This window comes from Passer montanus, unplaced genomic scaffold (assembly GCF_014805655.1).
Source record: "Passer montanus isolate IOZ18808 unplaced genomic scaffold, ASM1480565v1 scaffold12, whole genome shotgun sequence".
In the NCBI taxonomy this organism is placed as follows: Eukaryota; Metazoa; Chordata; class Aves; order Passeriformes; family Passeridae; genus Passer; species Passer montanus.
In genome coordinates, this window is record NW_024358722.1 from 880,944 (window position 1) to 903,308 (window position 22,365).

The 22,365-nt window shown below is 37.3% G+C and overlaps 1 protein-coding gene across 8 annotated transcripts in view; it reads right to left on the reverse strand.

The window, feature by feature from the left end:
- Positions 1–7,280: 7,280 nt before the first annotated feature.
- SPAST (spastin) overlaps positions 7,281–22,365 on the reverse strand; it is a 33,806-nt gene continuing 18,721 nt past the window's right edge. For 7 of the 8 annotated variants that reach the window (XM_039697825.1, XM_039697822.1, XM_039697824.1 and 4 more), the window contains 11 exons: positions 22,074–22,167; positions 18,728–18,802; positions 17,455–17,526; positions 16,860–16,935; positions 16,224–16,315; positions 14,474–14,553; positions 13,629–13,671; positions 12,946–13,025; positions 11,206–11,276; positions 9,354–9,394; positions 7,281–8,115 (listed from right to left, as the gene is read on the reverse strand). In XM_039697825.1, the coding sequence (XP_039553759.1) occupies positions 7,993–8,115; positions 9,354–9,394; positions 11,206–11,276; positions 12,946–13,025; positions 13,629–13,671; positions 14,474–14,553; positions 16,224–16,315; positions 16,860–16,935; positions 17,455–17,526; positions 18,728–18,802; positions 22,074–22,167 (847 nt within the window). In that variant the 3' untranslated portion in view covers positions 7,281–7,992. The remainder of the gene's footprint in view (positions 8,116–9,353; positions 9,395–11,205; positions 11,277–12,945; positions 13,026–13,628; positions 13,672–14,473; positions 14,554–16,223; positions 16,316–16,859; positions 16,936–17,454; positions 17,527–18,727; positions 18,803–22,073; positions 22,168–22,365) is intronic. The other variant, XM_039697817.1, reaches the window with a different exon arrangement.

The following is a 22,365-nucleotide window of genomic DNA, read 5'->3' on the forward strand; positions in this document are numbered from 1 at the left end:
TTCAGCTCTCCAGTACCCATAGTTAAAAATGTTATTTGCATCTCACCTGTTCTGTAAAACACCAAAATACTTACCTGACTGTGGGTGAGAGATAGGCCTGTACATCAAATTAAACCAGGAAAAAGCCAGTCTTTAATCTGCTTCACAGTTTAATGTGCTCCACAATTAAGTTGTGTGTATTGTCTCCTGTTCCTATACATTTGCAGAACGTGATTTTATTATTGATTTTAAAAAAATTATTTTCCAGATTTTGAGTGTATCTGGTCCTCAGAGGTATCATTAATTAAGAACAACTATCAGACTTATCAGGTAATTGTACTCCTTAAGATTGATTTAATGTCTCAAACCTCATTCTAAGCTCTTGGCTGTAGTCAGTATGGGTTTTTTTTCCAGTGTATGGAAGAAATTTTGGAAACTATTTGCAGAAAATAGATTTTTGCTTTATAGAATCTGGATGACAGGCAAGAAATTCAAACTGCAGCTGCTGCCTCCTTTCAAATTTAATGAGGAAATCAGAACTCTGGTGAACCACTGTATAATTTGCTCCACAAAGTTTTTTTGTTACTTCATTATTGACATAGTATTGGGCTTTTTGATTTATTTGATGCCACAGGGTATTTCTTCCCAGAAGAGGCCAACAGTTAGTTATTAGAAGCAGCACTTGAGGAAGTGCCTTCACAGTAGAAAAGTTCTACAATAGCACAGCTGATACTAGCATTCTGCATATAACAAAACTAAAAGTCTTCAAGGATGTCTTACTGAGGCAAGTTTGAGGCCTTTTAGAAATTACTAAAATGAGATTTGAAAATAACAGAAGTTACAGACTTAGAAAGAACATATTGTTCTTACACTATACACTTGCAAAAAAAAGTGGAATTTTCAAAACTGTAAAACCACCACACTTTATTCAATAAGTTGTTTGTAGGCTGATATTCTGGAAAACAAGTTTGGTTTTTTTTAATATAGCTGCAGCACAGCATCTGGAATAATCCCACAAGTGTTAAGAGATGGATTTTAGTTAAATTATATTTTTCTGCCTTCACCATAACATGTATTTTCTGTGTTATCATGATACATAGAATAAAAAATATCTTAGGGAAAGTTGCATAACTGTCTTCTCCAGAGGCACGTAAACCCTTTCAGGAAACAGGCTGGATCTCACAAATTCACAACATATTTGGAAATTTGCAGAAAGTTGGCATGAGTGGGGGAAAAAGAAACCCAACAACAAAAAACCCCAAAACAAAACAAACCCCACCCACCCAAAACAAACAAAAAACTCCCACCCAACAAGTTTTAACTTACTTTTTTCTCACTTTTCTCTAGCAAACTTAGAGCACTAAAATACAGAAATCAGCATCTAACACTAGGCATGCAGCCTTGTCTCCCTCCTTGGCTGGAATGGGAACAATTTAATGAGTCCAAGATAAACTTCAGTCCAGGATATGCTGCCAAAAACAAAATCCTGTAGATTTCAAAATAGCAAATGGTGGGATATGTTTTTTCATGCTCTTCTTTCTTCACTGATTTTCATTTTCTGATTATCTCCTCTACAAGAATAAAGTATTTGAATGTCTGCAGCCTATACACAAAATTACCAATAGAAATCAGTTTAGTGGTTCAAAATCTACCCCCAAGCAGTAGTATTTCAGCCAAAGAGAGATACCTTGGATAGACACCAGTGATGTCTTTCTGTCCTAAGGAATTATTCCTTCACAGAAGCAGGAATAGCTCACATGCTTCAGTCCAACACTGGGGTTTTTTCTTCCTTACTGTATAGATTTTTATTTGGTTGATTTGTTTTAGCAGTGTTTGACATGATGATGTGTGGAAGGCAGTGGTCATGGCTGTTTTTTGGGAGACCCCCAATGCTGCCAGATATGTAATATTAAAATGAATCTTAAAAAAATAAAGTTTGATTAATTTTATCTTCAGGATGCAACTGTAATAACAGAAATAGCTGTAAGCAGTCCAGATGCAGCCTCAAGACAGAGAATTACAAAGGTAAGGCAATGGGGTTAAGGAAAGAAATAATATTGTTAACAGAATTAACAGCAGCACTCTCCCCCAAGCAAAAGTAAAGCCGTTTTCAGGCCAAGCAAATGTTGCTCCAAATTTCTCAGGACTTCCTCATGACTACCAGAAATAGTTATGTGAAAACTGGTTTTCATCATGATCTAGCAATACTAGGATAAGCACACACTTTCAGTTTAAGCACATTTATTTAGGAAGTAGCACTTCTGTTTACATTAGTTTTAAGAACTTACGTTCTTTAGAAACTGATTTATTTACATTTTATTGTTCCATCATCTGGTATACAACACCTGATGTTTTTAAATGTTTTTTTCAAACCAGCAGCAATTTAATAGGCTTCAAGTTTAATGAAAAGGCTTTTAGTTTTGGACATTTTATCTGATAAACAGACAAGAAAACAGTACTAACAGGACAAATGAAACATTTTATTGTAGCTAAAGCTATGTGACTGCTTGTCATGCTTTTTTACATTGGTTATTTTTAGTAAAACGGTGTTTAACATTTCAGAAAACATTCTTAAAAGAACGATGAAACAAAAGTGCTTCTAAACAACAAAATACAAAAATTAATCCCATCCCAGACTGGAGTTGTCCAATATATTTTATGGGGGTGTGGTATGGTGTTTTGTCTCCACCTTTGGTCTTCATCGCTTTAATACAGATTTCTGAAAAATACCAACTAGCCCTTCACACGAGTAAAAATGGGAATCATGTAGCAAAAGCAGTTTCTGTATTTCCAGTCCCTTTGTCAGGTGTGCCACTATTAGACAAAATACTTTCTTCCCCACTTCTAATGGGAGAGAACCCTGCATAACTGAGAGGCCACAGCCCGGCAGCTTTGACTGCTACGTCTGTATCAACAAGGAACCTTTAATCCTCAAAGCCACTTCTCTGAAGAAAGCATTTTTTAAGAAGAGTATCTTATGAAGGCAAGGAGAGTCTTACAGCAAAACAAGGTTCATCACCATAGTTTCCAGAAGTAATGTCAAGCATTTTCAAACCAAAACATCAGGCTCTGAAGAATCTGCAGTGTTGAGCCAGTATGTTGAATCCACCGGAGGAGTGTGTACCTTGCCAATTATTGCTGAACTCAGGAGGTAGTTATTGACAAGGTAAGAAGTTTCCACTCTAAGACAGTTAATGATTTACACAAGAAGCAGGAAAAACAGAATACAGATTTCTCCATATTTTACAAGATGATTTTGTATTTCCAGGAAGTGACAGCTTAACTTCCTCATCCTGTGGAATTAAAATTACCATAATTAAAAGATACTGAAAATTATAATTAAAAAGAAAATTCTAAAAGAAAATAGCTGATCAATTTGCCATCTCTTAGGATGTCTGCAGATCATCCTAAGCATGAAAATTCACATAGGTCAGTAAAACAACATTCTTCAACACTAAATAGCAGCTCAAGAGAAACTAATAATAAAACTGCCTCTAATTAGCACAATGACTGAGATAACTAGTTGCATTCACTACCTGCTTGCTACTTTTCATTCCAATTTTGATATCTGGTAGAAACCCCAACAACGTAAAGCATCACAAAAGCTTGAGGGCACCACAGAAAAGGAATGAGAATCTGGTCAGGCACAGTAGCACCGGCTGCCTCCCAAAGCTGCCACATGCAGAAGAACACTAAAGCTGGAGAAGCTAGAGAAGCACGTGCTGGGCACAACTATGCACCAAAGCACTATGGAAATCTAGGGCATGAATTCTCACCATAGGTGATTAAGGAAACCCTAAGGAGAACACTGCTTTCCAGTTGCAGCACAGATGTCTCAGCTCCATTTCCCAGCATATCTGACTTCAGTGTTCCCAGTACAAAGTACTTAAAATTTCATAAGAGGGACCTGACAGCAGTGCCAAGCAGTGCTAAACCCCGCTTGTCTAGAATAGAAAAAATATTATTTATCCTACACCAGAAGGTGAGGTTAATTGAGTTATATGTATAAAAGCTGTCATTCTAAAAACACTTGAGAGAATGGAACAGAAAAACCAGCAATAGCCTCTGACAACATACCTTCTCAGTTCAGAGATCGCATTCTTACTCATTTTAAAGTGTTATTACCACATTTGTTGCCTACATAAAGTTGCAGGGCCATATTCAACAGGACTGTACTAGCAACTGGCTTTGAGTCAGCGAGACATCTCAAGGGCACAAGGCCAATTTTTCTGGTATTCTAAACGCTGCAAAGCCTAAGAAACTTATTTGTGCATACATATCCCAGTTTAAGGCTTATCTTTAATATGCTGTGTTGATTTTGTCTTTGCATACGCAGAGGACTGTACAGGTTTGCTGTAGTCCACAGAAAAGTCAACATTAGTAAAGGGAGCATCATAACATACAACAAAGTCTCAGAGCAATCCACATACTATTCTTCCAGTATGTTGAAAGACAAAAAATGTGGCTCCTGCTTAATAAAAGCAGAAAGATGTATGAAGAAGGTTGCTAGAAAAACACAAGGGCTTTGGGTTGGTTTTATTTTCTCCCTCCAGTAACTGCTACACTTGAAAGCCAGTAAAACACACTGGCAGAAAGCCAGACAAGCTGCTTACTAATCATGTCAAAAAAGTGGGTCAAATTGCTCATTCACTAGCAGTGGGCAGATTCACAGAAAATCAAAGGGGGGGGGGGGGGGAAGGAAAAAATCAGTCCAGAGAGCTAATGGAATGGTAGTCTTCACAAAGGTTAAAAGCACCCAAGTTGCTGTCCTCTTTATTCTGATTTGAGACATTGCATTAGAGCATAACCTGATTTTATGGAAAGTACAGCTGGTAAAGTTCTGTGTAACTACTACAGACTTGGGAAATATGGGCAATTTGAGGTTGTTCGGGGTGGGGTTTTTTTTTGTTTGTTTGTTTGTTTTTGGTTTTTTTGCGGTGGGGGGGAAGGGTTGGTGTGTTTTTTTTCCTTTGTTGTGGTTGTTTTTCCCCAGATCTGCTCTTATACACAGTTAATCCAACATATAGATGGAATCACTGAGCTGGGACTTAGTACATATTAAACGAGGAGTCAAGATAATGCCTTAAGCAGAACAGAATTATTCTTAAAAGACACTATTCAGAAAATAGCATAAGACAAGACATTTAAAGGAGATTTATGAACCAAATAGCACCTGGCCATGGGCTAAGAGTCCAGCAGCTGTGGGGCAAACTGATGCTGCAGAACAAAATTTTCTTCTTTTTACTGTGTTCCAGCATTAATTTATAGTGCTGTAGTTCATCCATTAAGCAAAAAACAATCAGGCATGATAGAAGACCAAAAAGCAGCTGTACCAGTCACACAGATTCTCTTGACTGAACTAGTTTGTTTCACTACAAACTAGTGAAAAGGCTGGTCCCTTTTCTTTTTACGTAGCAGCTGGTGATTCTGACTCTTTGTGCTGCATACTGGTGCTGCTTCATGAGATGGGGACTTCTACCTGAACATTTCAGGTACCTATCCCATGCCAATGAGTATGCATTTGAAATAAATAACCAGTATGTTCCTCAAAATGAAGCGGATGAAACCAACAGTTTTGTAACAATCATTTAGGAACACTGAAAACCAGAAGCATTATCTTTCTAAGTTCTCATTTGCAAAGGATCTCAAGGAATGTCTAGCAAAGCTTTATGAATAAAACCAAGGCCCTTTCTTAGCTGTAGCTATTTGGCAGACACTAATACAACAGAATGTCTAGCAAAGCTTTATGAATAAAACCAAGGACCTTTCTTAGCTCTAGCTATTTGGCAGACTAATACAACAATAATATTCATGCTTAGCACTATGAAGAATATTACAAATATGGATCAAGTCAGCCAGGAATCTCCAACAACAGAGATGGTCTACTGAAGGCAGAACTAAGGCAAAGCAAGACATGAGACTTAAGAATCTGAAATCTTTTAGCATTTCTCCAAAAAGGTGAATCAGAGGAACCAAGTCACATTTCATTTACATAAGACATACATTTGAGAGAATCCTATCCTTAGAAGGCTAGAAGTGGTTTGGTTAGACTATTTCAAAAGGCATAGTAGTGGAACAATCGTCTCTTATTTGATTGCTTTTAATCTTAAGATCAGTTAAAAGCATCTCTGGTTGGAAAAAAAAATCCCAAACATATTGCATATGTGCATCTCAAAGGTTTGACAGAGCTTCTGCTATTTAGTACTCAATACCACACAGTGAGCACAGTCCTCTCAGAGTATTACTATACCTACAACTGCATCTATCAGCTAGGGTTGCTTTTTTCTTTTCATATATACATATAATATATTATTTATAGTCAACTTTCAGGTAAGTAGTTCAAAAAATAAGTTAAATGAAACATTAAAAACAAATTTTCTGTTAAGACCAAAAGCAAATAACACTTACAACTCATTTTCATTAAAACAACAGTAAACAATATGCATTTTTGCAGTATCACTAAGTTGGGAGAGGTGTAAAAAAAAAAAAAAAAAAAAAAAAAAAAAAACCCCCAAAAAAACTCACAACAAAATCAAAGAACCCAACAACCCACAAACCTTCTTTAACAAGGAACTAGTGTTCTGCCTTGCAAACATCTGTGTTTAATCTGTGTAGAATTTGTAAACAAGATGTTGGGCCTTTAGAAGTAAAGGCAAAAATGCTTTCCTTTATTATGGTATTTAAAGGCTATCATTTAAGAGTTTTTTTTTTTAATAGCTTGTCATTTATATAATAAAAACAAGTATTTGTACAAAGATGCAGTTTCTTTTTAAAAAAGCAGATCAGCTGAGTGTTTCATACTTTAATATATAAACCAAAACATATGAAAGCTATAAAAACATTAATGTGTGCTATGTATTAAACATGTAGCCTCATATTTTAATGCTTACATGTGGAGATTAAAAAAATTATCACAATGGAAATTTTACTTTCAATTATCATAAACAGACCAAAATACAGAGTAGAAACACGTAATTTCTGAAACTCAACAATTAGCATCACCTACTCTCTCAAACATCAGCTGGGCTCAAGTTGTACACTGTAAGCTTAAGCTAACATTCTACCAATGAAAGCGTTACAAAATGCATTAAGAGAAAATACTGCCAGTAAATGAGTATCTCAGTCTATTCTTTTATTTAGTAATTTTTCTTTTAAAAGGCAGTTTGAATTGGTTTTATAAGGTTGGGGTTTTTTGCTGTTCTGCTATCAAAGGAGCTGGGCTCAAGTTGTACACTGTAAGCTTAAGCTAACATTCTACCAATGAAAGCGTTACAAAATGCATTAAGAGAAAATACTGCCAGTAAATGAGTATCTCAGTCTATTCTTTTATTTAGTAATTTTTCTTTTAAAAGGCAGTTTGAATTGGTTTTATAAGGTTGGGGTCTTTTGCTGTTCTGCTATCAAAGGTCTTCTTTAAACCTGTCCTGTGAACAACTCAGTCACATTACAACAAAACAAAAAGACAAATAATAACAGACCAGCTACTTGTAACATTTTAATAATCGTAATTCCCCAATGCTGTTCTTCCACTCTGCACAGGGAAATTGTTTTATTTGGCACATTAAGGATAAAAAAAGTCAAAAAAAATGAACTGCAGTTTACAAACCTCAAATTGAACATCATTGTTCCAAGTTCATTGTTCATCAACGTCATGGCAAAATTAAAAACAAAAAAAACACACACACAACATAGAGAAAGATCCTCCAATGATCAATATCATCAGAGCCCTGTAGCAGAAACAATATACATATATTAATGTTCAAACCAGAATCAGATTGCTAGGAATCTTACTTATCTCAAGTCCTGTTGTGCTCTTTCTTACAGTGTGTAAATCCTCACTAAATGGCAAGGAGGCTTTGATGATGAACACATTTCACATTGTATAATTTTCTCTTAATCTCAAGTTTTAATGCAGATATTTAAATATCTGTAAAGTCCTGTAAACTCTGGCTGCTTCCCAGTTTTCTGCACCAGCTGCTCCCCAGGCAGCAGTGTTTCACTTCAAGTAGTGTCTCACACTGTGGTATCTCCAAAGTCCTTGTTCCAGCGAATGTACGCTTCCAGGGTCTGAGGGCTCAAACTGCGCTTGATCTTCTTCAGAGATTCTGTGAAATCTGACAGCTTGATATTTCTCATCTAAACAGAAAATTAATAACATCAGGGTCACAAGCAGTTTACCTGCTTCGGTTGATTCAAGAAGTACTTGAGTATTCACTTTTAACAAAACACATTCTAGGAGTGCTGCATCTTGATGCAAGAACAAAATTTTTGCAGAGAGAGTAGACACCCACTGCAACAACCCCCCCAAGGAATGTGGTAGAGTCTCCATTGCTGGAGGTTTTGAAGATATGAATGGGCAGAGCCCTAAATAATCTCATCTGTGTTCCCTTTCCCATGAAAGGATGGACCAGGTGGTCTTTGAAGGTCCCTTCCAAAGTGAGGTGTTCTATTATTCTATGACCTGATGCAAGAGTCTTGTAATTTAAGACTACCAGTATGCAACATTTTTAATAAGCTAACACTTGCTAATAGTAAGATCTGCCTTGTTACTTAATAGCTCATTAGACTGTGTCATTTCTTCCTGTTTCAGTAGGTGGTGTGAGCTGGTGCATATGAGGACATCACGACAAATTATCACAGATGCTGTTATCCTCCTGCAACAAATCCTTCCAGCTTTGACCACAACCTCAGGCTAAACACAAAAAGTAACTGAGAAATTAAGTTTTGCTCAATTTTCCCTGTGTAACCACGGTTTGCACACACACCTGAATAGAAACTTCTGTACACAGGACCAATTGCTTCCTTTTTTTTTTCCTGCAGTTTGTGGTCAGGAGCTTAATCTTTTTCTTCATGTTGATCCACATCAATGAATGCAAGTACTACACATACACATGTTTGTGTAGTACTTCTGTTTTAGCTTCTCCCTAAGTTAACCTGCTTTATGTAAAGATGGGGTGGAGGGGGTAGAAGTAATTTCACATAATACTTCTGGGAATGCTCTTGGGAAATAACGCTGTGAGTAAATAAAAGCCAGGCCTCTAACATCATCAGCTAGGTAACAAATACTGCAGTTCAGTGTGAAGGAAAAGACAGGACAGTCAGCTGAAATTTAGAACAACAGACTTACTAACAGAAAAATAAGTGCTCTGAAGCCTGAAAGCCAACAAACTACACATGAACCTCAGACATCTGAGGACAGGTCTTGTCAGTCTCTATTTCTAAAGAATTTTCTTTAATGAAGGAGTGATTAAAAAGGGTAATACCCCCAAATATTATGCTATTTTGTATGATACAACACACAAAAAAAGAATCTTCAAAGTTTCTAGTGAGAAAACCTATTCAAAGGGGAAAATACAGCTGCTGGAACAGCTTACCTCACTGGCAGACATGTTCTTCACCTGTTCTGGTTTTAATTCTGTAAAAATAAAAATATATAGGTGAGTTCCGTAAGAAAACTTTAATCACTTCTGACAAATGAAACATGTTAAAAGCACTTATATTTTGGAAAAAAACCCTGCAGCTAAAAATTATACCTTTCTGCCTCAACACAGTCTCCTGTAAAGAAAGGTACATGGTGTTTTTGCATCCTTCCCCATTTATCAGCTCTTCATCCAGGCTGCTCCCACACTCAGTTAATGCAGATGCAACACAAATTGACAGCAGAATTATTCCTTCCTCCTAAAGTATGAAAAACAGCACACAAGCCAAGAAAGCTACCTCCCCCATATTAATTGTGGTATCCACAACCTCCCTACTGAATTTCAGGAAACAGAAGGTACAGTCAGCCAAGAACACAAAATCAGGCAGGGCACATCACAGTGCTTCTTGCCCTATGCTGCACTCATGGGACCTGAACATTCTTGCATTGTTCACCAAGTTTTATTATTTTTTTATAACTTGCAATAATCTCATAGTATCAACATGTAACAGCAAACATTTTGCTAGGAGAGTACAAGAAAAACAATCTAGACAGGATTGGCAAGGATAATATCACAAAACATTTTCAAAAATGTATTGTTTTATATGGAAAACAGAAGCAAGTGAAAGAAATATGTTGCACAATGCTACACGGCCCCTTCTTGAAATGGACTTGCGTGTGAAGCGAGTAAAGCCTGCATACCTAAATGCATACATTATTCATTCCACCACTCTAAATAAATATATTCAAATTCTTAGGAGACATGATGTCTCTTATGAGAGCCATTAATGCAGTTCTGTTTCCCAGTTATTATGCAGGATTGTGAAAGATGTGCTTTACAAATTCAGCAGCTGAAAGAAAGTGTGTAAAAAACATTACATTCCAACAGCTGCTTTCAAAAGAGATAGTGCACTGGCAAAAAATATATGCTACAGGATTAAAAAAAATAATAACACAAACACACCCATAAAAAATGAACAGACCTCTCCTCCTCATAAATAATTTAAGAAAGTTGCAACAATTTTTATTTACACATAATAGGCTGATATTACAGAACACTTCTGCTCTGCCTGCCTTTAGTACCTTTCTGTAAAGTAGGACAATATGTCTACAAACAGAAAACTAACACCAAATCTTCACAATCTTTTCTACACAAAAATCCTGCTACTGATCCCCACTAAACAAAATCAGTGCCCTCAGATGTGGCTACTGGACACATAACTAGCTAGTTAAAATGAACAAAGAGAGGTCTTGGAAAAAGTATTCACATTACAACTGTGGGTTTTTCCTAGCTGGACATGTCAGAGAAAGAACAAATATAAGTAAAACTCATTCACAGTTGCCATCTGGATCACAATTCAACATTAAGAGTTAAAAATATAAAAAGCTATGCCATTCAAACTGTATCTAGAAAAATCCCATTAAATAGCTTGTTTCAGTTTTCCTTCCCTTAGACTTCAAGAGATTTGACTCTTTTATAAAGACAACTAATGCAATCAGCAATTGCTATTCAAGTAGTAATTTAGCTACAACAGAACTGACACCAGCCTCAGAAAGACACTAGTTTAAAACCCTACAAATCATTGACAAACACTTCACCCTGCATTTCTCCTATGACACAAAAACTTTATTTTTCACATGGTGAGATGCTGAAGGGTTTTGTGTAAGTAAATCTTCTAAAGATGCTATTATGAGGAACAGACCAAAATCCAATGTAAAAAGTTAAATTTCAGAGGTTTGAGAATTATAAAGATGCAAGAAAATATAACTCTAATGTCAAAAGCTCAATCAAAATCTCTGCAGCTTACCTCGAATGGGGCCTAGTGCTGCATCCTTCGCTAATGCAGTTAGGTCACTTCCAGAGTATCCATCTGTCATTCTTTGGCAAAGGAAAAAGTGGGGTTAAGGAGTAAGGAAAAAACCAAAAACCTGCATCAAACCACATCGATTTAATTGCAGATAATCAAAGTGTTACTTAATCAGAAGAAGTATTACGTTGATGTTGTTTTTCAAGTTTAATAAATCAGAAGTGTGTTCACTATAAGTGGTCTATATTTCACTCTAAGTGATCTTTCACAGACTAAATTTAAAGTACAGATATTCAAGTCCCAAATAACATTCCAGAAAAGGAAAAAAAGGCAGCAACTAGGATTTGCAGATGAAAACTGATCCCAAGCACATTTACTATTTCTGTTAGGAGAATTCCGTACCACTAGTTTATCAACATTTGTCAATTACTGTAAAACCAAAACCTCAATTGTCCTGTACACTCTGCAGGAGCTGTTCCAGAATCAGACTTAATATCCAAGTTAACCAGTGAAATAGTCTGGAGAAAAAAGGCCTTGACTGAACCAGGAAGCCACCAATACAAAATGCCAACATAAGTGAAAATGAGTAGTGCAGGTTACCTAAAGGAAAATTTAAGAACAAAACCAGCACCCTTGTAAGAACAGTGGCTAGCTGCAGCAACAAGAGCTTAGTCTTCTGGAGAGCATAAAGTCTGTCACAGTTTATAGAAAAACTTGCAGGGGAGCAAAGGAACACCAAATTATAATGGAGGTTAAATACTTCTCTCTCTCAAAGAAAGAAAGATGGAAAAAGAAGCAGGCAGGATGCTCAACTTTTACATTTTCTCTAAACCCTTTAAAATAAGTGTACTCAAGTTGCATTTTGAATCTGGTTCTTATATTTGCATTTAGAATACTGATACTGTGTTTTTCCTCCAGTTAGCTATTATTGCAGCCTAAATGTGGCCTGAGCTAACAACCTTCAAGCACAGAGGGAATACATTCAGTTGGATTACACATCAACTTCTGCAACATTACTAAGAGGCTGACAAATGCTACATCCAAGACTGTACTAACCTCTGCTGTCCTACCACAAAGAGAAACAGACTGAAGTACCTCTACCTGCCTATCTTTGCTATCTCACACTCCGTTTTCACTCCTTCCTGCCCTACCTGCTTTTTAGTCTGATCTCCTTCACACAAATTATTAGATTTAGGTGATCAACAGCAGTCCTGTGTCAATCTCAATGATGAAAAACATAAAACAACTCAGTTTCATAACAGGAGGGGAAAAGTAACCTACATTTTACAAATAAAATTTTAAAGTGAAAAGAACTTAAAATTATCCAGTGCTTGCTCTGCTACCTTGGTAATACATTCAACAAGCCTAGCAAGGCACCAGCAAAGAGATCTTGCCTTTTATGTGAAATGAATGCCAAGTGCAAAACTGGTGCTATCTTTTTGCATCAGGGAGGAGACCTGGACTCCTTGAGGGATGGGTGGAAACAAGCATCCTCCTCCCACTTCCTCAAAGTAAAGAGCTGATGAGCATGTTTCAACAACAGAAACCTGACTGGGTGTATCCTATATGTGCATATATAAAAACACTTTCTTACTGCCTCACAGGGAACCATCTTCCCCAAATGCATGAATTCATGTAGTCGATGTCGATGATTTACATTAATTACATTTTGAATGAATTAAAGTCTGAATGAATGCAGTAGAGAAATATATTTATTTAGTATGGTTACAAAATACTTACCTAGCTAGTTGAGCCAACTCTTTTTGGGTTAATGGACTTCCTTGCTTGCTTAGAAGATTTTTTAGCAAAATCAGTCTTGTCTGAAAAGAAGATAATAAAATTATCAGATGTAAAACTAACTTTCACGGAACACTTAAAATTGTGCAGCAAGAACAGAATTATGCTTTTGTCAGTTTTGCTTTTGTGCTCCACCAGTTTAAACTTGCCCACAGTGCTTGTGCAATAAGACTGTGCAATATCATCTCTTCAGGAGCAGAGATAAGTACTGGGTAAAAACAAGACCAAGAGCCTAACTACTAGTATCAAGAAGAATTAGAATCTTCATCAAAATTCCTGATCTCCTGCTGAATTGAAAATTAGGAAAATTACTTCTGTCTTTTGCAATAAAACACTCTTGTTCAGCCAAATAAACATGCTCCTGTAAGTCCTACTTCAGACTTGCCCATGTCTGCCAGTCTGTAACCAACACCTCACTAATCAAGAGGTCATGAGCAGCTACCACCAGATTTGCTACTAGTATGAGTGAAAAAAAAAAAGACAAAAACTTAAAACAGTTCCTAGAATTAATGCACAGTGTATATGGTCAAGGTGAGCCAAAAGATAGTTCATGGAACTGTAATCATCCACAAGGGCAAGTTAAGAATTGCCTGTGTCTTAAAAATGTGAGTGGAAACAACACTTACCTCCTCGTTTGGTAAAGACACATATACCCGTTTGGTGAAGCGTCTGGAAGAAACCCAAACATGTATACATTGTTCACACTATTCTATAACTATTTAGCACATACAAATGTTAATTTGCTTTGGTTAAGTGACCAAATTTCACTTTCATCATCAAATTTTAGGAAGCAGAACTAGAGATTTTGAAAAAACTACCAACAACTAAACAAAAAATATGCACAAGCCACTGGTGTCATCTTACTCGTTTTCTGAAGTTGTAAGACTCCTCCCAGAGGGGAAACACTCTAAAGGTAGAAATACCACTGACTACCAGCAATGAAATGAAGCCTCTCTTAATTTTTATGCAAAGAAGCCTTTGGAATAATGTCTTCAGGCAGTGCTGACATATCTATTTTCCTCAGTCAAGAATGAAAAGAGAATAAAGTATGAGTACTTTTAACAAAAAAAGTCCTAAGGCAAATCTACAGCAAGATCTGTAATTGCATGGGATGTCTGAAAACAATATTCACAGAGAAGAAATACTGGATTTCTAGCCAATCTGCAATACTGATCAAAATTTCTCCTTTATTTTGCCATTAAGATCCAAACAACAAAAAAGCAAAATATTAATGAAATTTCAAAACCACTGACTAGACCTCAACAGGTACTACTGTTTCAGACTATTCCAAGACCACCATGACTGTGCAGATGCATCTCAAAAGAAAAGAGCCCTTCTTTGAGAGGTTAAATAACTTAGCCTTGCTGAACAGCTTTTACTTATTGCAAAACTTCAACATGACATTAGGCAAAACCTGTTCTTCATAATGAATATTATCTTAGTGTATATTCAGAAAAAGATGTTTTGATACCTGAGAACAGCATCATCAAGCTCCTGAGGCCTGTTTGTTGCTCCCATCACAAGTATTCTGTCCTCTCCAGAAGACTGCACCTATATAATGTGGGAAGGCAAGCCAGCTCTCAGTTTACACAGTCTATATCAAGCAGAAATACAACAAAACCCGTTAGAGACTTGCCATGGATTCAGCACACTGATGGGATCTTCATATATATTAAGTTTTGGGTTTTTTTCCCATTAAGGTAGGTTCAAAATATTCCTCAGATAATTTTAAAGTAAAAAAACCAGGACAAGGTAAAAAAAACCAAACCCAAACAACAACAACAAAAAATATATTGAAAAACCTAGAGACTTTCTGCTGTTCTGGGGTTTTTATGCCAAACACTGTTTTGAAGCCTACAGGGTGAGAATCAAACCTAAAACTAAAGCATAGCCTGAACCACAAAATCAGAACTGAGATTCATCTAACACAGGTCTCGTACGAATCCAGTAATCAAAACAGGCTATAAAATAACCATAATAGCAGAAAGACACAGCAATTTCCCTCCCAATTCATTCATTTCATACCCCAGATTATGGAGACTTAGACCTTCCAAACTTTAGAGGAAACTCTGGCCTATCAAAGACATTACTTGCTTAGTGTTCAATACTTCATAGATTTGGGTTCATTGGTACTGTGCAATGTTCAAGAGGTTCACCAAAAATACTGTATGACACAGTTACACTTTAAATATTAAGTCAGCAGACTTTACATTACACTTCTTTTTCCCTTTTCATTTTAAGGGAAAACTCTGCATGTGTGTGTAATCTCTGCATATCACTGTCACATTGCATTATTTGTCCTGATTCATCCATTTTGGAGTTTTTCCCAACCTTGCTGCCTCTCCATGTTGTGATCTGCTCCTCCTGTACCTCATTACTATTGCTTCACCACTGTAGCAATATTCCATTGTGCTAATGGAACACAATCTAAATTATTTACTCCAAGAACAGTGCTGTGACAGAAAAAAACTCTGATCTCATTTGTGTGTCCCTCTATGAAATCCAGTTCCTCTTCCGGGGTATTGCATTCATGCCATTAAATACTTCTTACTGAATTCTGTCTTCTCTAGCTTATGATACCAAGAAAAAAAGTTATAGTTCAATAAAAGGTGTACTAACACAGAAATGAATCTTCCTGATGTGTCAGAACTGTGTATACACGAGAAACATATATATATATATTTAATCTGAACTAGTCTCTTGGAAATCCTCATCCGTCAAGTCTCACTACTTGACAGTGCATGCTTGTGACACATATTCCTCTGAAACCAAAAACTATTTAAAAGCCATTTAATCTTGTTTTGCTTTGCCAGAATAAAGAGAAGTGATTCGTGAAGCCATGCAATTGCAGACAAGGATTCAACTCTCCATGACCCCAAAATGCCCCTCTTGCCCTGTAAGAACAGTTGTCCTCACAGCTCCTTTACTACTGCCATCTGTTATCCTTTCTTCTCTGTCCATAATCTTCCCAAGACATTATTACAGCTCATCTCCAGATCACTACCTTTCAGTCCACACTGCATCTTCCAGAATACCACAGTAAGCAGGTAGAAAATAAGGAACAAGCAAAAAAAAGCTGTTTGCTAATTGTGGTGAGCTGGGAGGGAGGCTAAGCTAAGGCCCAGCAGCCAAACCCTTTGTAATTCACCTATAGGTTTTACTGGCAGCCACTATATTAGCCAATTTAGCTAAATCAAACAATATCAAGACTAAATACTTACACCATCAAATTCTATTAAAAATTCTGTTTTTAGACGCCTGCTAGCATCATGTTCACCTTCTCGTCTTTCACACAAAAGGCTATCAACTTCATCTAAAAAAAAAGAAACACATCTTAATGAAGCATACAACATCAAAGTCTTCGTATTTTCCTAAGTTCCTTTGCTAATATAAGGCTCCATTAAAAAAGACTAGGTCTTTATTCTTTAGGAGACAGATCTTAGGAAAGTTTAAAAACTTGTGTGATGTGTTGGCCTTTGAATAGGTAATGCCAGGCACAGATGAGAGGCAAGGGGAAAAACAAGAATCTTTCTGGTGATAAACTGCTACTCAGGACAAGCAAAACATATTTTCATGCTTGATGTTTAATGGACTTACTCCATAAAGACAGTACAGTATTTTTGTTTCAGAGAGCACCTCTTCCCACTATTACCACCAATTAATTAATGCAACAATAATCTAACATGCTTTATACGAACTACTGATTGCCCAGCAGGTAATACCTGAGACAGTTTTCCTGAGCTGCAGAATTACCCAAAAGAAGTTTACCCAACTATTCCAAGAGTTAATTACTCACTAATCTTTGGTAAGTAAGATAATTTAAGAAAGTGAATAAAAGTTAACATTTAAGGTCCTACCAATAAAAATTATAGAAGGTTGAAGTTCTCTGGCTACTGCAAACAGAGCACGCACCAGTTTCTCCCCTTCACCCACCTGAAATAACAAAAAAATGGTTTTTAGAGGGTTAAACATTTTTACTACAAGACAGCTAACAGAAGGACCTACAGACAATCTTGCTAGTAAACAACCACACTCAGTCCATTTATACATATTCAGATTATCACTGGTTCAGTACATACAATGGTATTGTTTACATCTTAAAAGAAACACTACAACTTCTCTTATGATCACAACTGAGTTAACTGTCAAGAGACTTCACTGCCTAAATTACCAGAGTGAAAAGAGCTGGGACCCAACTAAGTCACTTTTTAAGGATGAAAAACCCCACAACCACTCATATGCAATACTGACACTGCCAAGCTGAAAAAACTTTGACACTGCTTTATCACAAGCACAAACCAAATTTTTTTTAGTTCACAAGTCGCTTTTTAAAAACTATGTTCATTATAGGCTAACAGTTCACCAAGGACTCATCAGAAGTCTCTGGCTTTCTTAAGCCCTAATTAAAGCATGGGTGTTTTCAAATCAATGTATTTTACAGACACTACTTACATATTTTGAAGTCAGACTCGCCGCACTGATGTTAAAGAAAGTAGCATTTGATTCTGCAGCAACTGCTTTGGCCTAGGAAAGGAGGGAAAAACAAAAGTACTTTTAAAAGCTATCATACTGAGGATAGTTCTCTGCATCTGCAGTGACCACTCATGTCCTGATGGACAGTTTTGAAAACCTCTATTTCTCCAAAGGGAGTACCTTGCAAATGGTACAGAAACCTTCTGTCCAGGTCACTTATAAATGAGAATGGCTATGCAGGCAAACCAATAGAGAAACTTCCAGACTCCCATAGATTTTTCTAATCCCCTTAGCTCCATAGCCAACTACAACTTGCTATGGAAGAATAAGTCTCCATTTCCTTCCAATTTATCCTGAATAGACATCTAAGCCAGTTTTAACTAATTTAGGGTGGTAATTTAAGGCATCAGTTGGATCAAATCACATAAAAAGTTATGGTGTTTTTTCCCCTTCTTTATCTATGCAAAAGCTATTTTCAGAGGAAAGCTAGGGAAAATAATCAGTTGCAATGCTCATTCAGACTACCCTCTCCTTTAACAATTTCACCATATTCAAGAAATTATGATTCCCTGCTTATAGAGTCTAATTTTAGTGAGTAGCAATTATATTCCAGTATGTCAAACATAACAGATGAGCCTACACGAGCTGCTCTACATTCACACTCCTGCACTTGAGCGCTGCTCCAGCTCCAGTGGCAGCAGCGAGTGCAGCTGCAGGCACACCATGTGACCAGGAGGATGTGCCCGGCTCAGCCGCATCAGGACACTCCATGCTCCCTGCCTGATGCACAGCCAGGGATCTAGCACATCAGGCTGAGGAAAAAAGCTCTGGCTAGGCAGTTCCACAGCAGTATGCAAGTGAGACTATCTCTTTTTTTGCTACTGTGCTCCCTCCCCACTTCCAAACTGTACTTCTAGTATGTTTCAGTGGAGAGCAGATAATTTCTGATTAATCACTGCTGTACAAAACAATTAACCCACTTCCTTTCGCTCTCTCTGAAAATGAAACCTGGACTTGCTTAAGTTATAAAATAGTGCTTGTCATAATGAAAATAATTAAAGAGAGAACAGTTTAGCACTTCCCTCCATAAAATCCAGGGTTAAGAACAATTTTGCCTTTTTATATATAAAATGACACCATAATACATATTCTGTAAGAATGCATAGTTTACTAGTCCAAGCCCCAGACTGAAAGCCACCCCTTGTGGTTACATTTTAAGCCCATGAACTCAAGCATGAAGCTTTTTTCTCACCAACATTGTCTTCCCATTTCCTGGTGGGCCAAACAGCAACAAACCACGTGCGGGAGCTCTCAGACCTGTAAATAGCTGAAAAGGACATCATCATAAGTGATCATCAAAGACTTCAATAAAATGTTCCTTTACCTTTGTGAGAGAATGGTTTAAGACTGAAGACACTGGCTAGCACTGAGAATAACACCAGCACTGCGTGCCACAACAGTACATGCTTTGAGAGAACTACACTCTGTTACTAACTTGACCTAATGCACACCACTATTGTTTCCCAAGCAGAAGCTAAATTATGTTGTAATTGTTCTGTGCCTGGATGCACTGTGCAGGCAGTTTAAAACACTTTCCACAAGACAGACTAGCCTATCAAGTTTAAAGCATCAATTCCAGTTAAAAAGGGAATAATGCAGGTATACAATAGGAGAGCTAAAGTAGTATTCTTACTAACTCCATATGGAAGAACTCCTCCATCTTTCCTTATTAAATAAAACTTGAGACAAGCTTTCAACAAAATTATTTAAAATATTACTTAACAACCACCTTCTCTCTATGCTACTGACAGCCATCTCCTCTCTCTCATTTTGCACTAGATTCATCTTTCCTACTCTATAAAATTTCCCCCACCAAATCTAGCGCAGGCAAGTCACAGAACACGTAACTTTTAGTTATGACTCTTGGCTGTTTCTCTAGCACTTTCTCTTTACCTCTTCCCTCAAAAGTTTCTGTGTTTCTCTTTTGGTCTCACACTCACCCATCCCTTCCAGATTCCAAAAAACAAGCAAAAGCAATAGGAGGGTATCTCATATATATCCCATGTGTAAACAGCACTGTCAGCAGGCACTTCTTTCCACAATATCCATGACAACAAACAGCTCCATTTCCAGTGTTATATTTCTTTCATGACTGACCAACACATGTTTCACTATTATTTCATCATCCACAGTATTTTGTTTGTGCTTGACTCTGATCCTAAAAGTAGTTACCCAGCGATTCACTAGCTCAGTAAGAACACTCCAGTGTTTCTGCTTTCCATGCTGCTCACCACCACATGCATTTTTTGTCTGACTTCTTTTGTTTGAAATAACTCTTCTGGAGTTCCACTATTTTCACACAGCCCAGATCAAATCTATAACTCTTTCTCACCTTGATCATCACCTACAGTTCAGCTGCACTGACATTTATTACTGAGATACACAAAGCTTTTCAAGATTTTGTTAACAGGGTAAGTATACTGAACATGGTCTGAACAAACTGCTAGCATTTCAGCAGCATCTTACCACTGAAATGGTTTCAACCAATGTTTCCTGCTTATGTACCCGACTTTTGCTCTCCTACAAAATACCACTGGCTTGTTAAATAGGAATTTGAGTTCAAAACTCATTAAGATCAGAACTGAACTAGTGTTAATTTACTAAGTATCCCCTTACAGTTGCCACATCTAGTGCTCTTTTTACAAGGAATAAAACCAACCCTACTTCCAAGGAAAGTTTAAAAATTCATGGGATTCTCTGTCCTTATTACATCCCAACCTACACACCAAGGTCAGACCCACTGCTAGCTACAGTAATATGAGACAACCTTATTGAAGATATCACGTTACTGGAAAAGCTACTCCAAGCATCCCATCTCCAAGTCCTTCCCACCTGGCTCACAGTGTTGGTGTCACTGAACAACACACTTGACATACTATTGCACTGTAGTAACAAACATTCTATAATGACACCTTCCTTCTGCATAACATCTGAGCACACACATTTGTTGCCAAAGCTTTGTTCTCCTTACAGCTTGTATTTCTGTGATGCTATGCCAGGTTTAAGGTTTCTTCCCTATGCTGCTTCAAAACTTGTACCTGCATTAAGGGGAAAACCACAGGGCAACTCCAGTCACCTGTCCATGTAACAAATGAGACCCACAAGCAAACAAAAAGTACAAACAGTAGTTTTTCTTCAATAATCATAGAATCATAAAGTGGGACTGGGTTAGAAGGGACTTTGAAGATCATCTCCTTCCAACTTCCCTGTCATGGGCAGGGATATTTTCCACCAGATCACATTGCTCAAAGCCCCTTCCAATCTGGCTTTGGACAACTCCAGGATGGGGTATCCACAACTTCTCTGGCAACCTGTTCTAGTGTTTCATCATCCTCACAGTGAATAATTTCTTCATAATAAACAAATCTAAACCTATTCTCAGTTTGAAGCCATTTTCCCTTGCTCTGTCACTACCTGCCCATGTAAACAGTTCCTCATCAGTTTTTCTTTTAGGTCTCCTTCAGGTACTGAAATAATGTAATAAGGTCAGCCTGGAGCCCTTTCTTCTCCAAGCTTAACAACCCCAATTCTCAGCCTTTCCTTACAGGAGAGGTGCTTCAGCCCTCTGATCATCTAGCTGTTCCTCCTCTGGACTTGCTCCAACAGGTCCATGCCCTTCCTGTGCTGGGGACCCCAGAACTGGACACAGCACTGCAGATGGGATCTCATGAGAGCACTGCAGGAAATCATTGCATGCAATTTCCTCAAAAGTACTGCAACTTTTAATAAGTTCAGCTTAAGAAAATTACCCATTTAATTTTTTCTTAAAAGTAGCTCATAAAATTCCAGTAGTATGCAGAGTAGGTCTGAATTTAAACAGTAAAACAGTAGATGAGGTACCGTATGATAAATAAAAGCCTAAATTATCAACTTCCATACAGCCAAGTAAAGAGGAAATCTGACCTCAAATGTTATACATCTTAGTGTATTTGGCTGTTCACAACACTTCTTTGCATCCTTTCTATCTGTGAATAAACTATTCAGTGTTTAACCAACATTGTGACAGAGAGGATGACCACAGTAACGTTTTTCCCAAACGGAGAGTGTCATGACCTAATTTAACTATACAAATCTCTCCCATTTACCCTTCCAGTTGTGGGCTTTGTCCTTTACAGGGCCATATAGGGTTGGACACACAGCTATAGCTATCTGGAACAGTCAGCCTGACAAGCAGTGAGAAATTTTGTTTGTTTGCTTCTGCTGTTTGTTTGTTTTTTGGGGTTGAAGGGTGTTTTGGTTTTGTTTGGATTTTTCAGGGGTTTGTGGTTTGCTGATTTGATTTGGGCTGGAGTTTTTAGGGAGGCTTTTAGGTTGTTTTTGCTCCAGTCACTTTCTGCAACATTGATTAACCAGAAGACAAGGAATTTCATGGTACTATTTTAACACATAAATCCTTTTCCAAGATAGCTAGGACCCCACAGCTACTTGCAGCAATCACAATCAGTAAAAACAGGATTCAAGAATCATAATTTCAAGTGTGAAGCACAGCACATTTCTTTAATCCTGTCACAGACTGATAACAATACCCAGTTGCTTACCTCAGGTCTAAGAGAAGGAAGGATAACAATTTCTTGCAAAGCTTGTTTAGCCAGTTCCTGCCCTGCGATATCATCAAATTTGACAGCTGGCCCACTAACAAAGAAATGGAATACTAATTAGTCTAACAATGAGATACTCTTTTTCAGCTGCAGCTGACTAATTTAATGCATTTGACTATTTATACAGAACCCTTTTGAGAAAAGTCTACAACTTATATATTGTTAAGCATTTTTAAACATTCTTCTGCCAAAGTAACAACAATAAAAACCCATCCAAAAATCCTCAAAAAAC